The following is a 13,416-nucleotide window of genomic DNA, read 5'->3' on the forward strand; positions in this document are numbered from 1 at the left end:
TAGTGCATTCCCTCAGAGCATCTCTTCTGCTCTCGGATGCCAGAATTGCCTGTGTAGCAGCAGTGCATCCATCCTGCTGTGCTGCCCCAAACTGACCACCTTCTCTTCTGCCAGAATGCAGTGAGGGCAGATTCCTAGCTGCATGGAGCTGACCATCCCACCAGACCTGCTGGGCAGCTTCTTTAGGATGGTTTAAAGAGTCAAACAGTTGGCTGAGCCCTCGGTGCATAATTGAGACTGCTATATCCTCTCTTTCTGAGGAAGCCCCTCTAGCTCATGGATGTGAGCTGCTGCTGACAGCCTGTTGCTCTGAGAAGTAGCATGATGCCAGCTGTTGCAGCATCTACTTGCTGCATCTTGCTGTGGGGATTAAGCCATGCAACCCACACAGCCTGGGCCTCTGCAGTTCTGCCCTGTGTTGTATTCTCACCTCTGTTTCCTGAAAGCCTGTTAGATAGGGGGATTATATGGGCCTTCAGGGCAGAAATGTAGTGTGAGAGAAAGTACTGTTAAAACTGAGGCTAGGGGAGTAAAAGCTTACTCTGACCTAGAGGGGTGTCTGTGTGTTTTGGAGATGAAAATAAGTGAGCTTATTCAAGGTGCATAGTGTCTCCTTTCTCTTCTGGTGGAGAAAAGCTTTGCATCCCCAGGAAGCTCTGAAGCTGGTGTCAGAAGCCGTGTGCATTGCTGCATGCTTGGCTTGGCACTGTCCTTGAAAGTTGCAGGGGAATGCTTTAATGTTTTCTGTTGGGGTTACAGCACAGTCAACACTCAGGCTGAGATCCTTCCTTTATGAAGAAGCTTACAGGAGTTATTGAGACTGGTGCCTGTGATGGCCCAAGAGATCATCTGTTTCTGTGCTTTCGTATTGGATTTGTGCTAGCATGTGCCCTACTGGCTGTCAGATGGTGGGAGTACTTGGGCTGGAAAGTCTGGTTCTTGCCAGTTAAACAGGTGAGACAGCCTGGGCTCCTGCAGGGAGGAGCTGGTCCCCAGGAGCCAGGGCTCTTCCCTGCAGGAGTTGTGGGGCTGCTCTTGCTCAGATGACAAGTTGCAGCTCCCACAGCCAGCTCCCCACCAGCAGGCATGTATCTGGGTGCTATTTGAGACTTCAGTGGCTTGGGGATGGTGGAGGTGGTAACCAGGTCTGATGGTTCTTTATTTCCCTTAATGTCTCACAGGGTGTTTAATTTCTGGTTGATTCTTCCCTGTGGGATGGATCAAGGTGGTAAGCTGTCGCTGTGGCAGCAAGTTCTCCAGCCTTGCTGCAAGGAGTGCTCTACCCTATGGATCAGATCAGCTAGCTTGCTCTCATGGTTTGTTAATAGATTTGCTCTGCATATGTACAGGTTTGTATCTCATGCTGCTGCTACTTAACCCTAAGAGGCTTTCCCTGTCTGTACAGGACCCAGCAGTAGGAGCAACAACCCTGGCTTTGAGTGGTTCATCTCCACCTGTGTGGAGATAATCAGGCCTAATGCTTCCTTTTTTTGTGTATGGAGGGCTGCAAACCCTGTTAAAGGTGGTAGCTGTTAAGCCTTATGCCTATTGGGATCTGTGGTGCATATACTGTGCTGCTGGAGTTGTGACAGCTCTAGCATTGTCAGAGAATGTCCCTTTCTTGTTAGAAGGTGGTCTTGTTCCTGCACTACCTTCTTGGTGCAGAGCATAGAGGGGCCCAAAGCTGATGTCATGGTGAGTTCCAGCCAGTGACCCCTTGTCTCAATGAGAAGTGGCTTTGGGCTCAGACTTGAGCTTATTGAATGATCCAGATAGAGCTGTTGGAAGGATTTCAGGAGTCTTTCCTTTCTGCATTTAGCTTGGTAGACTTTTAATGTTCATCTTGCCTTGGTATGCCTGTCCCATTAATGTGTAGGCCTGGATGGGACAGCACAGTGATTATTACTGTGTAACGATTACAGACACTGCTGTGGGAACTGAGGTGAAGCCTTGTAGTGAGGCACTTGCATAAGGATTAAAGCCACAGAGATGAAGGCTGTGGTACGGTCTGTCCCACAGATAGGGATGCTCTGTTCTTCTGCTAGAGGGCTTGAGGTGGCTTGACCTGTTTCTAGAAGCAGGTGTCAGGAGTCGGTCTTGCTCAGTCTAGCCCTGCCTGCCCTCCTCTGTCACCTGCCTATTTCTGTCCTTCCTGAGTGCTCTCCTGTATACCTTGGGTGGCTGTGGGGTGCTATCACTTCAGAGAGGGAGCCCAGCCATCTCTACCTCCTTCCCCTGGTCACCTAGTACTACACAAGGGAGTGGACACAGCTAAGTGTGGCTAGCTTGGAAAGGAAATGCCTTATTTTCCACTTCTGAAGGTATCTTACCCTCTGTTTCTTTTCTTTCTTCACTTTGCTCCTTTGTTCCTTGCTGTGTCAGACTTTCTGCCTGATGTTGTCTTTTTCCTGCTTTTTCCCTGACTGTTCTCATCTGTACTGATATTGGTGCCCTCAATATGGAGCCGCCAGTGTTGAATGTGATAAGGACTAAGCCTACTCTAACAGCTTGCCTGATCAGCTTGGGGAGGTGCTGTCCCTGAAAAAAACCACTGTGCCTGCTGTGTATACAGACCTTTTACTGCAATGTGTGCTCTTGTGGGACCTTGAAGTCTGATTACCTGCCTTCGTTTTTGTACAAGGTTACCAAGTACCCTATTGCAATGGGCTTGCTCCTTCTCCTGAAAGCTTGTGAGGTGCCCCAGTGACTGCCAAGGCTCTGTAGAGCTTGCCTGCTGATCTGGGAGTCTCCTCTTGCTCTCCCTGCTTCCAGCAAGCATGGGAAGGGGAAAGCTTAATTTCTGCTTGTAGGATGCTATCCAAAGGCCTCAGGGTTTTACAGGCACTGTGAGATAGTAGTAGGGTATTAACACACACTTGGTGAAGATGGGGAAACTCTTCAACTTCAGACTGCCACTTGGAGCCAGTGTGCCAGGAGCAGCACCCAGCCAGTGTCACTCCTGCATCGGCTGCAACAGCAGCTCTTGCAAGAGCTATTACATATCAAGGGTTTGAGAGTTTGCATCCCTTCTCTGTGAACACAGTTCTACTCTACTGACTACAAAGTACACTGATGTAGAACATGTGGTACCAGGCTGTTAGCCATGTCCTTTGACACTCAGCATCAAGTAGCTGAGCCAAAGGAAGTGACAAATAGATGTGATTCAAGTAGGAAAACTTACCTGGTGGTGTTAGCATGAAATTTCCTTGTAGACTTTGTATTTATGTTGTGGGCTGAGAGTTCTGGGACTAGTTGTCCTCAAACTCTAATCAATCTGTCCTGAGTCCTCAGAGCCAAGATGTCAGGCCAGGAGAGCTCTAGTTTCCTGCTCTATCCTAATCTGCTGGTATGACTTTCCACACTTGAGACAGTGGCTTGTGCTCTGCTGCCAGACTCGTCTTGTGTGCCCTGTAAGCTGGTGCATAGACATCTCTTTAGGCTGTGATTTTTTTTCTCTTGAGGGAAAACCATGACTTTAATACATGTGGACAACAGTGCCTTAACTGACTCTTCAGTGAGATGGATGAAATCGTTACCAGTAATGCAGGTATACTTGAATACAGCTCTCCTATTGAGTGCTCTGCTGCATGTGCTTAAGCTGGTGTCCTGAGATGCTGTGTGTGAAATGAGTGTGCACTGGCTGGTTACAGGCCCCTCTCCCTTTTTACCTGGGCACAGAGTGGCAGAAGGAGGAGTCCAAATCCAGTTTTCTTTGCTTCATGGTAAACATCAGTCTTGGTGATCTCACTGCAGAGTTTATAAAGAACAGGGTGCTGCTGCTGCTCAGGGCTGGCCAGGCTTCTCCTCCTCCTTGTCTTGCCCTGACTGCCTTGCTGCTTGTGTTGTTCAGGGTAGACATGGTTTTGTGCTCCTTGTCTTGCTGGATTCACTTGTGCATATACTCAGCAGAGCTGCTCCTGGAGCTGTGGCTGGTAGCTCTTGGTGATGGTTTGAAGTGCCACCTTCAGTGCGTGCTGGGTGCAGCCCTGTCTGTGCCTGGGCTGGAGCTGCCAGACCCTGCCTTGGTCAGTCCCACTCTTCCACAGTGACAGCTGCTGCTGGCAGATGCCTCTGAAACACAAGTCCCCATAGCTCTGCTGAGAAGCATGCTCCCTGGGTGCATGGAGCTGCATGCAAGCCTTGCTACACCCTACAATGACTTTCTGGAGCTCCAAGGAGCTGGACAGGTGCTGTGGTGGGGAACTGGGGGAAGAAGATGCCTCTTCCCTGGAGACTATGGAGCTCAGAGCTGCATCAGGCAGCAAGTCTTGCTGCCAGCTTGTAGGTCAGGGATGAGGGTTGGTTTGATCTCTGGCCAACTGGTTATCTCCTGACCTTTGAGGGTTGCTACTCCCTGGGGAGCCCCACAGGGGCCAGGCCTGCTTTAGCCAGTTCAGCAAGGGCCCTGTGCCAGCTCTCCCTGAGGTGGCAGCTCTGTGGCCACCTACCAGACAGTTTTGGTGCTGCCTGTAATTAAACTAGTGGGGAGATCAGGGTGGCTTGCTTTCTTGCTTATTACAGGACTGATTTCTGACTCGAATGCTGATGGAATAGGAGTGTTGGATGGCTGGGGCTGAGTCTGTTGCTTATAGATGGCTGCCATGTGGGGAGAGATGCACCCTGCGATGCTGTTAACAAAACTAATTGGGTTGAGCTCTGGTCTATCAGTGTTGTGGCTCACAATGCTGTGGTTCTGACTGCTCTTGGGCTGCTGGGGCTGGTTATAAAGGGCCTTCCTGTTCTTGCTGAAGTAGCACTAATTAGCTGTATAGCTTGTTGGAAATAATGCAGTCTACACATTGCTTGGTGTAAGCAAGTATCTAATCCTTGATGTTGGTTACTGGGGCAGAATGTGGCCTGGTACGCTGGCTTGCAAATAGTGGGAACTTTCTCTCTGGGATGCAGAAGTGACACCCTGTTAGTGAGAGGTGGAAGGAGATATGTTGCAAGGTCTCTAGGTATTGTGTAGGGTGTGTTTGGGCCCCAAGGGTTCCTGGTGCTTTGGGATGCTTGGACCTGTTTGCTTGGACCTGTTTGCTTGACTTCTCTTCAGCTGTTCAAGGCTCAACTTTGGGTTCCCCATCTCCTCCCAGTTCCTTACCCAAGAGGATCAAGATCCAGGAGGAGTCAAAGGAGAGTATCCCTTGTGCAGGGGGGATGGATACCAACCACTGAGCTGTAAGTGCCTGCAGTGTGATGTGCAGTACAGCGTGAAGGGCAGTAAGAACAGATGCCTGGCTGGATGGTGAACCCCTCTCAAAGTGCAGAGGGACATTAAGGGCTGGTGGTGTACACAGAGGAAATAGCAGAGGTGAGCTCAGGTTCCCAGACACTCACTCTTCTGCTGGAAGACCCCTGCCAGCAGCAGAAAGGTTGGCATGGAACCATGATGGCTCCAGCAGGCCAATGCACTTAGCATCTTCCTGCTTAGTGAATGTAATGCTTGGGCCTGCTCTACAACTGCCCCTTTGCAGCTCAGCTGCCAACACCCCAAGGCCAGTGGCTGCCCCTTGAGAAACAGAGGAAGGTGAGACATACCTGCATCTGCTCACTGAGCAAGGCACACTTCAGCTGCTGTCTAATGCAGGACCATGTAACATGCTGGTGTGTGTACCAGGTCTTTGGGTCTTTGCAAGACCTTGGGGGTTCCCTGGAAATGTGGTTGCTCTGTTAGCTGAATGCAGCAGGATGTTCTGCCTAGGGAAGCTGTGGAAAACATGTAGGCCCTTTTCATAAGGGCATGTAGCATAATCCTGCTAGTTCTGCCCTCATAGAAGTCCTGGTGCTTGCTCAGAGCCCATGTTCAGGACAAGTTCAATCCCTCCCCTCTCCCTGTTGCATGTGTGGCTGTAGGAATGCTGGAGGTGCTTCACGAGACACAGAAGTAAGAGGGACTTGTTGCTGTTCACAGTGATGGGGATTTCTGTGCTAGTGCTAGGTTGAAGTGGCCTCCCACTCCTTGGTGGGATAGTTGTCTGGGTTCAGGGCTGCTGCCAGAATGCCCCTTGTCTGTGTGCTCTGTGCAATCTTCAGCAGGTCTGTCAGTGCAAAACTGCAGTGTGAGTCTTCTCACCCAAGTCCCCAGTGTCCTGGGATCCTGAATTGTTTTGAACCTGTGTTCTAGCTGGCCAGTGGTGCTGGAGCCTTGCTTGTATCAAGGTCAGCCAAGTAATCCATAGTGCCTGAGCTCAAGTGTTTCCCTGCAGTGTGAGATGTAGCTCTGAGCTTGTGAGTGACTGATACTATCTTCTTATCCTAGCCTGCCCAAAATAAGCAAGTGCTGTGCAGGAGTTGTGTCTCTGCCCTGGACCTGTAGTAAGGCTGACTCATTCAGCTTGATAAGATAAACACAGAGCTTGAATAGTCAGGTACCTGTGCTGGGAACTAACTCTTGAGGGCTCTTCAATCTAGCAAATAAAGGTGTAGCTGGATGTAGTGGTTGAAAGCTGAAACTAGACAGACAAGTTTGGAGCTTGCTCTAAGCCATTAAAGCAACATAAAGCTCAGCAGCTTTCAGGACTTGTACTTACTGCATTTCCCACAGCTGGAGATAGAGTGGCTCTCAAGGATGCTGTAGTTCCTGCTATACTCTTCTGGCCTCTGCTGCATGTGGAGAGTGGATAATCTTGGCAGTGCACAGGACCTTAAATATTACTTGTATCACAGTGACACTACAAGTGAGTATTACTTGCTATTAAACACCTTGAAACCTTGGGTTGAGAAGGTGAGCACCTGTTCTGCTGGTGCCCCTGAGGTGTGGGGATCAGTTCTGAGTGGGCTTTGCCCTGTTGCTGCAGCTGCCTCCAAGGTGGCATGAGGAACCACCTTCTGTGCTTTTTGAAGCACCGCAAAACTTCTTGGGCTCTGTCCCTGGGGTTGTGTGGCTGGACAGGCTGCTCTGGAGCCTTGCTTGGAGGAATGGGTGCTTTGGGGGGAGGGGGTGAAGGAGGCCTGTTCCACCCCACTGCTGTTGCAGAGAGGTTGGATGGCACTTCCCAGTGGGGAGGAGCACATGGGGCAGGCACAGCTGCTGCACTAAAGTGATTTGCAGAGAACAGTGAGCCAGAATGGTGTGTGCCAGGCCCCTGTGACAAGTGCTGCCAGTGAAGCCTGTCATGTAGGTGTTTGGTAGCACTATACAGGTAGTGTCTGCTGCTGTCCTGCCTGGGTCCTAGCTAGAGCAAAGAGCACTTTCAGCAATTCCTCTTGCAGCAAAGCTGAAGGAGCAATGCTGGTGCTGGCTGGTAAGGGCTTGAGGTGGCAGTGGCTCCTGGATACTCCCAGCTGGGACCTTACTGGGAAGAAGGTTACTCTGTCTTCAGCCTCCCGGCTGCTGCTCTGGGAGGGGCTGTGTGCTTCCTGGTGGCAGCAGCAATAAACCTCCTGGGGAGACTGGGCTGGGGACCTGTTTCCCCAGGTTCTGTGTGGGCAGTGATTCCTGTGCACCTTCCTGGAGGAAGGGGTAGGTGGAGTGCCTGGTAGCAGCTGTGGGGAATGCCTCCCTTGCAGATGGATGAGTCAGGTGAGGCTGAGACTGTGCTCTGCCTCCCTGTTGCTTTGGTGTCCTGTGGACTGGGGAGATGTTGGGGAGTACAGGGGGCTGGGTGAGGGTGTTTCAAACTTCCTTGCAGCAGCAAGAGCCTGGGCCCTTCCTGCTCTTCTGGAGAGCATCCATCTGGATTGCTGTCTGGTGTGTGTTTATAGTGGGACTGATGAATTGGGAGCATGCTGCTCTTTCTCCTTGCAGGCTTATATCCTCAGGTAGCAGAGAAAGCCACAGAAGGATGCTGTCCCCTGTCTAGAAGGGGAATGGAAATGTCATTGTGAAGTAGGATGCACCTAGCCTCTGAGGTGCTGGGTTATGGGGTGGTAGTTCTTGTCAGAGTTTTGTGCAAGGATGTGGAACCATGAACTCCAAGACCAGAAACTGGTGTTTGTTTCTGAATTGATGGCTTTCCTTTCTCATGCAGTGTTTCTGCCAGTGATGCTGGCAGTATTGCTTCTCTGGTGGGTATCAGTGGGCAGGAGCCCAAAGTTGATCATTAAAGGTGCTGCTTTGTGGAGAGTATGGGCCAGCTCTGTATCTCCCTTCGAGACTTAGCACCAGGGGCAGGCAGAGCAGTGTGCTGGGTGGGTATGGGTGGCAAGGTTGGTGGCAGTATCATGGTGGTTGAGGGTGATAATGCTTGAGCCTGTGCAGCTGGAGATACCGTGCTGAGGTTGGAAGCTTTCCTAGCTACCTTGAAATGTTAGGATCCTGCCTTGGAAGGACTGCTGGTGGTGGATAGTGGGGTTCCCAGCAGAGCTGGGGAGACAGGGCCAGGCTCAGTGAGAAGTAGGGAGCATGTGGCTCAACTGGAAAATGGATGCTGCTGTGTGATCAGCAGAGAGCAATGCTGGACAGATATACATGACTAGCTCTGAAGCTATGCTTGAAACTTGCTGATCTGCAGGGCTGCGCTCTGCGGGGTGACCTCCTGGGAAAACTGCTGCCTGATCTGCCCTTCTTCTCCACAGAGATACTGCCACCACCATGGAGGGGATTGTGACCATGTATCAGGACTTCATGAAGAAAGCAGGTGAGTGTTTGGCTCATGCCACCTACCCTGCAGCTGAGCATACATACCTTACAGCCACAGGCACAGTGGGGTGGTCTGTAATCACTGAAGCAGTCTGGATCTAGCTGCATCCTGCCTCTGCCCTGATGTACATGCAGCTCTGAGATTTTTTTGGGCTGGCTGTAATGAGGTGGTCTTGCCTCAGTGCCTGTGCAGGCCCTTTTGGGGCACTTGTGTCCTCTGGGGCAAAGGGTCTCCAGGCTGCCCTGCAGTGTGGTGTCAGGCTGTACCTTACTGAGTTTGGCTGGCTTCACCAGCCTCTGCTCCCTGACTGTCCCCCTACCTGTACTGCTGTCCTAGGAGAACAGGATTGGCATGTCCTTTCCTGTACTCTGGCAGTAGCATTGCTGGCAGCAGATTGGGGTGAGGGTGCTAACTGCCCTGCACTGTGGCTCTCTCTGCAGACCCCCGCATTGCCAATTATCCACTGATGCAGTCCCCGTTCCTTGTGATGGGCATCCTTCTGGGATATGTGTACTTCGTACTATCCTTGGGTCCCCGGCTAATGGCTAACAGGAAACCTTTAAACCTGAAGAAGTTCATGGTGCTATACAACTTCTTTCTGGTGGGACTCTCACTTTACATAGTCTATGAGGTGAGTTGTTGGCAGTAGCCTGTGTGGCACATATAAAGCAGTCCATGCAGGCTGTGTGGGTGATGGGGAGCCTTCCTGCACAGGGCTTGAAGTGCAGTGGGTGATGTGTTGGGCCTCACTGTGCTGATGCTCTTGTTGCAGTTCCTGATGGCAGGGTGGCTTACTGGGTACACCTGGCGATGTGACCCTGTGGACTTCTCGCAGGACCCCAAAGCCCTCAGAGTGAGTTCTTGTCCCTCTCCCAATAAGTGGGGATGGCCTTCAGTGCTCCTGTTTGGACAGCAAGGTCACAGCTACCTGCCTCTTGAGACAAGGACTTGCAGTCCCTGGCTCCTGGTTTCACCCCTGGGTTACTGTATGGAGACCCTTGGTCACTGGGCATGCTCAGGCTGAGGTGGGTCTCTAATGTTAACCTGTTCTGTTACAGATGGTCAGTGTGGCTTGGCTCTTTGTCTTCTCCAAGTTCATTGAACTGACAGACACGGTGAGTCAGTTACTGAGGAGGCCTTGTCACTGCTTGCTGGGCAGGGAGTTGGGGCCCAGCGTACTTGGGATAGGTGCTTTCTTCAGCCCTTCCAGTCTGTCCTGGCAGTGCTTCTATTGGGCATCACTGCCAAGGAGGTCACTTGGGGATATTGCAGAGGCCACTCTTGGCATGTTACAGCTCTGGAAGCTGTGAGGTGATGTAATGTGTGCTGGCAATGCACTTGGAGAGGGGAAAGCATCACTGAGATCAGACACTGCATTAGTGGCCCAGCCTGCTCTAGCTGCTCCCAGGGCTGCAGGTGCTTGATGCTGGACTCTCATTGCAGGTGATCTTTGTCCTGCGGAAGAAGAATGAACAGGTCACATTCCTGCACCTCTTCCACCACTCTGTTCTGCCTTGGAGCTGGTGGTGGGGAGCAAGATTTGGCCCAGGTAAGATGGGAACTGTCTGTAGGGACAGGGTGGGGTTAGCCCCAGCATGCTGAGAAGGGTTTTGTTGTCCCTGCTGGGCTCCTAGGAGCTCTTTGTAGTGGTAATTGCTGTGGAGGATTGACTAATAGAAATCTGTCTTAACAGGGGGAATGGGCTCATTCCATGCCATGATCAATTCCATGGTGCATGTTGTCATGTACTTCTACTATGGGCTCTCAGCAGCAGGACCTGCCTTTCAGAAGTACCTGTGGTGGAAGAAGCACATCACAGCCATCCAGCTGGTGAGTCTGTGCTGTGGAGCAGAGCATGTGCCCTCAGCTTCTGATGTGAGGGACAGGCCAGCCCTTGTACCTATGAAAGGTGCAGCCAGCAGCTGTAGTTGGCTCTTCTGCAGCCTCTCACTCGGGGTTTCTAGCAGCTCTGGCCCACTGTGGGCCTCTGATAGCCCTACCAGCCTGGTTAGGGTGTGGGTGCTGCTCAGCCAGCTGCCCCTTGGCTGCAGCCATGCTGGGAGGGTGAGAGGCACATGCTGCTTTGAGGCTTGTGCCTGCCTCTTCCAGCTGCTGCTGAGTGCACCTCGCCATAAGGACTTCCAATTCAGAGTGGGAAAGGAGCCTATTTCTTTCATTTAGAAAGAAGGTCTCCAGTGGGATCCCTAACCCTGCTCCATGAATAACTTGTCCCTGCTCTGCCTTGCTCCCAGGCACAGTTCGTGATTGTCTCCGTCCACATCTCCCAGTATTACTTCATGCCCAGCTGCCAGTACCAGTTCCCCATCTTCATCCACCTCATCTGGATTTATGGGACCATCTTCTTCATCCTATTCTCCAACTTCTGGTACCAGTCCTACACGAAGGGCAAACGGTTGCCCAGGGCAGCTCAGCAAGCAGCCCAGCACAACGGTAGCAGCATCCATGAGAATGGCACTGTCACCAATGGCAAGGTCAAAGCCAACTAGAGGGCAAAGCCCTCCCAGAGCCAATGAGAGCCCCGGGGCAGAGGCAGCTGGGATCTGTTCCCCTGCTCCTGGGTGCCACTAGTCAAGTGCCTACAGACTGTTGTATCCCTGTGCCCAGCCCTGCTGTCCTCTGTCTGCATGCCCAGCCCCTCTGCTCTGAGCAGCCTTGGGCAACTTCTCCTGCTGCTGGGAGGGCTTGTGCTGTTTCTCAGTGTTGCTGAGCAGAGAGGCAGCTGCCTGCATCACAGCTGTGGGGCTGCAGTCCCATTCCAGTGTTTCCAAAGGAACTTCCCCCAAGTGCCTACATCTGGCCCTTCTGCCTGGGGGCCACTTCCTTCTGAGTAGGACCAAAAGAAGAGACTTGTCCCTGTCCTGGTGCCATCTCCTCTTCCCTGTCTTTATCAGAGCCTGTGTGGATGAGCAGACTTGTCCCTGGTTGCTTGCTGCTGCCAGCTCAAGCGTGAGTGCTCCTGCTCTACCATGCCTTGTGCCACCTTGTTCTATGCCACAGTGCTGCATGTCCCTTCTGGTCCATGTGTGCCCAGGTGGGGGGGTCCTGCCCTGATGTATCTGTGCTCAGGTGTGGCTGTGGAGAATGTAGGGGCAGAGTCTGTGGGACTTGAGGGCCCAGACCTGCCCAGTACAGTACACATGCCCTGTGCGTAGTACATAGCAGGGATTGTGACAGCCTGAAATGCCTCCCACACACAATAAGCCCAGGTTGCCTTGCCTTTCTGTGCCTGGGCTGGGTGCTCAGTGTGTGCTTTAGCCACACTTACCTGATCCTGTATGGCAGATGGTGGCTTGCTCCAGAGTGTGGGAGGCCAAGCTTAGCCTTGCCTTGGACCACTTCCATTCCTGCAAACTTAAGACTTGAGCAATAATCGCCCCTAGAAGCAGCTCCCAGGCTCTCCTTTGTGGGACCAGCCCTGCTTGGGACCAGCGTGAACATGGCAGAGGATGGTTGTAGCGTGCCCTGCTGTGGTGTAACAGTGAGTACCTCTTGCCTCTGTGAATCCACCTGGGTGAAGGTGTGCTCTGCCCTACAGCGGGGCAGTGCAGCAGCTCTCCTGGGCCTGGTGCCCATCACCTGCTCTGTCTGTAACCAAAACTATGCTGGTGGCCTTGAGGATGAGGTGAAGGAGCCAGGCCCTGTCAAATCGGGCTGCTCTTCTATCACAAATAAATAAACAGAAGGAGAAATGGCTCTGCCCTCTTGTCTTTCCTGGCTTGCTGTGCTCAGAAGCTGTTCCAGGTTCTGGGCCCTGCCCAGTGTGGTTGGAGACAGGGCTGGGAGAAGCAGCTGGTGTAGCAGGTTTGTGTGTTGGGGGAGAGGGTGATAGCAGTGTGCTGATGAAGCAGATGGCAGATTGTTTCCAAAAGCTTTGGTAGAGCAGTGCTCAGGGCAGGAAGTGTGTCAAGGCTCCTGTTGTGAAAGTGGCTCCACCCTGCAAAAGAATGGCTGGGGTGGAGTGTGGGTGTGGGCTGGGGCCTAGGCCAGCAGCCTAGGAGGAGCTGCTGCTTTTCAGAAATCCTGGGGAGCTGGTGTGAGGGAATAGAGACCCTGGAAACCCAGCTGATGGGGAAACAGCAGTCTGCTTCCTGCATCTGCTGAAGCTGCTGCCATCTGTGAATGCCCCTGCAGTGTTAGATCTGTGTAGAACCTAGCTAGATTTGTGTTGCTGCTGCCTTGTTCCTGCTATCAAAGTGCATCTTGTCTACTTGGCCTCTGTCCTCTCTGCTGCCTGAGACAGGCTTCCCTTTAGCAGTGTTAGGGTGCAGTGCTGTGTTCCCCATCACCTTGCAGAGAGGCTAGCCTAGGTGCTGACTCAAGCCTGGGAAAAGGGGTGGGTAGCTGGCTGGGAGGAATGCATTAGCCCAGCAGGCCTCCAAAGCTGAGTCTCACTGCAGGTCTGGTTGGGGTGTGGGAGGGCTGTAGCAAATGTCCAGCCAAAGCCCTAGAGCAAGTCTTGGTGTGAGAGAAAGCTCTGAAGACCCTGCCTGAGCTGCTGTACCACCTCAAGGCCATTCTCTGAAATGTAGGAAAAACTTCAAAAGTAAATGCTGAACTGATGTGACTACTATGTCTTACTGCATATGGACATCACCCTGTTTTACAGGGCTCAGTGGCCTTGTATGTAGATAGAGCCCTGAACTGGCATTGGGCTGAGGGACTGTGTAGCATTCTCCCAGTTGTTGCTTGCTTCTCTGTGGTAAGAACTAGCAGGGGACTTAGTGCTGGTCCCTGCAGAAGGGGTGTGTAACACTAGTTCAGTGCTCAGAAATCACCACTTCAGGAGCTATAGGTGACAGTCCAGCTGAGATGG

General features: G+C 52.2%; 1 protein-coding gene across 2 annotated transcripts; it reads left to right on the forward strand.

Moving 5' to 3' along the window:
* Positions 1 to 8,521: 8,521 nt before the first annotated feature.
* Positions 8,522 to 12,296, forward strand: ELOVL1 (ELOVL fatty acid elongase 1). Of its 2 annotated transcripts, XM_010288879.1 has the most exons (7): positions 8,522 to 8,579; positions 9,023 to 9,213; positions 9,355 to 9,435; positions 9,641 to 9,697; positions 10,026 to 10,131; positions 10,276 to 10,412; positions 10,835 to 12,296. In XM_010288879.1, exons 1-7 carry the CDS (start codon positions 8,534 to 8,536, stop codon positions 11,087 to 11,089), a joined length of 873 nt encoding a protein of 290 aa, XP_010287181.1. In that variant the 5' UTR covers positions 8,522 to 8,533; the 3' UTR covers positions 11,090 to 12,296. The 2 variants fall into 2 exon arrangements, with proteins under 2 accessions (XP_010287181.1, XP_010287187.1); XM_010288885.1 differs by lacking the exon at positions 9,355 to 9,435 and having other exon boundaries at positions 8,534 to 8,579.
* Positions 12,297 to 13,416: the final 1,120 nt, after the last annotated feature.

This window comes from Phaethon lepturus, unplaced genomic scaffold (assembly GCF_000687285.1).
Source record: "Phaethon lepturus isolate BGI_N335 unplaced genomic scaffold, ASM68728v1 scaffold25980, whole genome shotgun sequence".
NCBI lineage: Eukaryota > Metazoa > Chordata > Aves > Phaethontiformes > Phaethontidae > Phaethon > Phaethon lepturus.

Coding starts and splice junctions, on each gene's coding strand:
- ELOVL1 (XM_010288879.1), top strand. CDS start 8,534: ATGGAGGGGATTGTGACCATGTATCAGGACTTCATGAAGAAAGCAG. Junction 8,580..9,022: donor GGACTTCATGAAGAAAGCAG/GTGAGTGTTTGG, acceptor CTCTCTCTGCAG/ACCCCCGCATTGCCAATTAT. Junction 9,698..10,025: donor TCATTGAACTGACAGACACG/GTGAGTCAGTTA, acceptor CTCTCATTGCAG/GTGATCTTTGTCCTGCGGAA.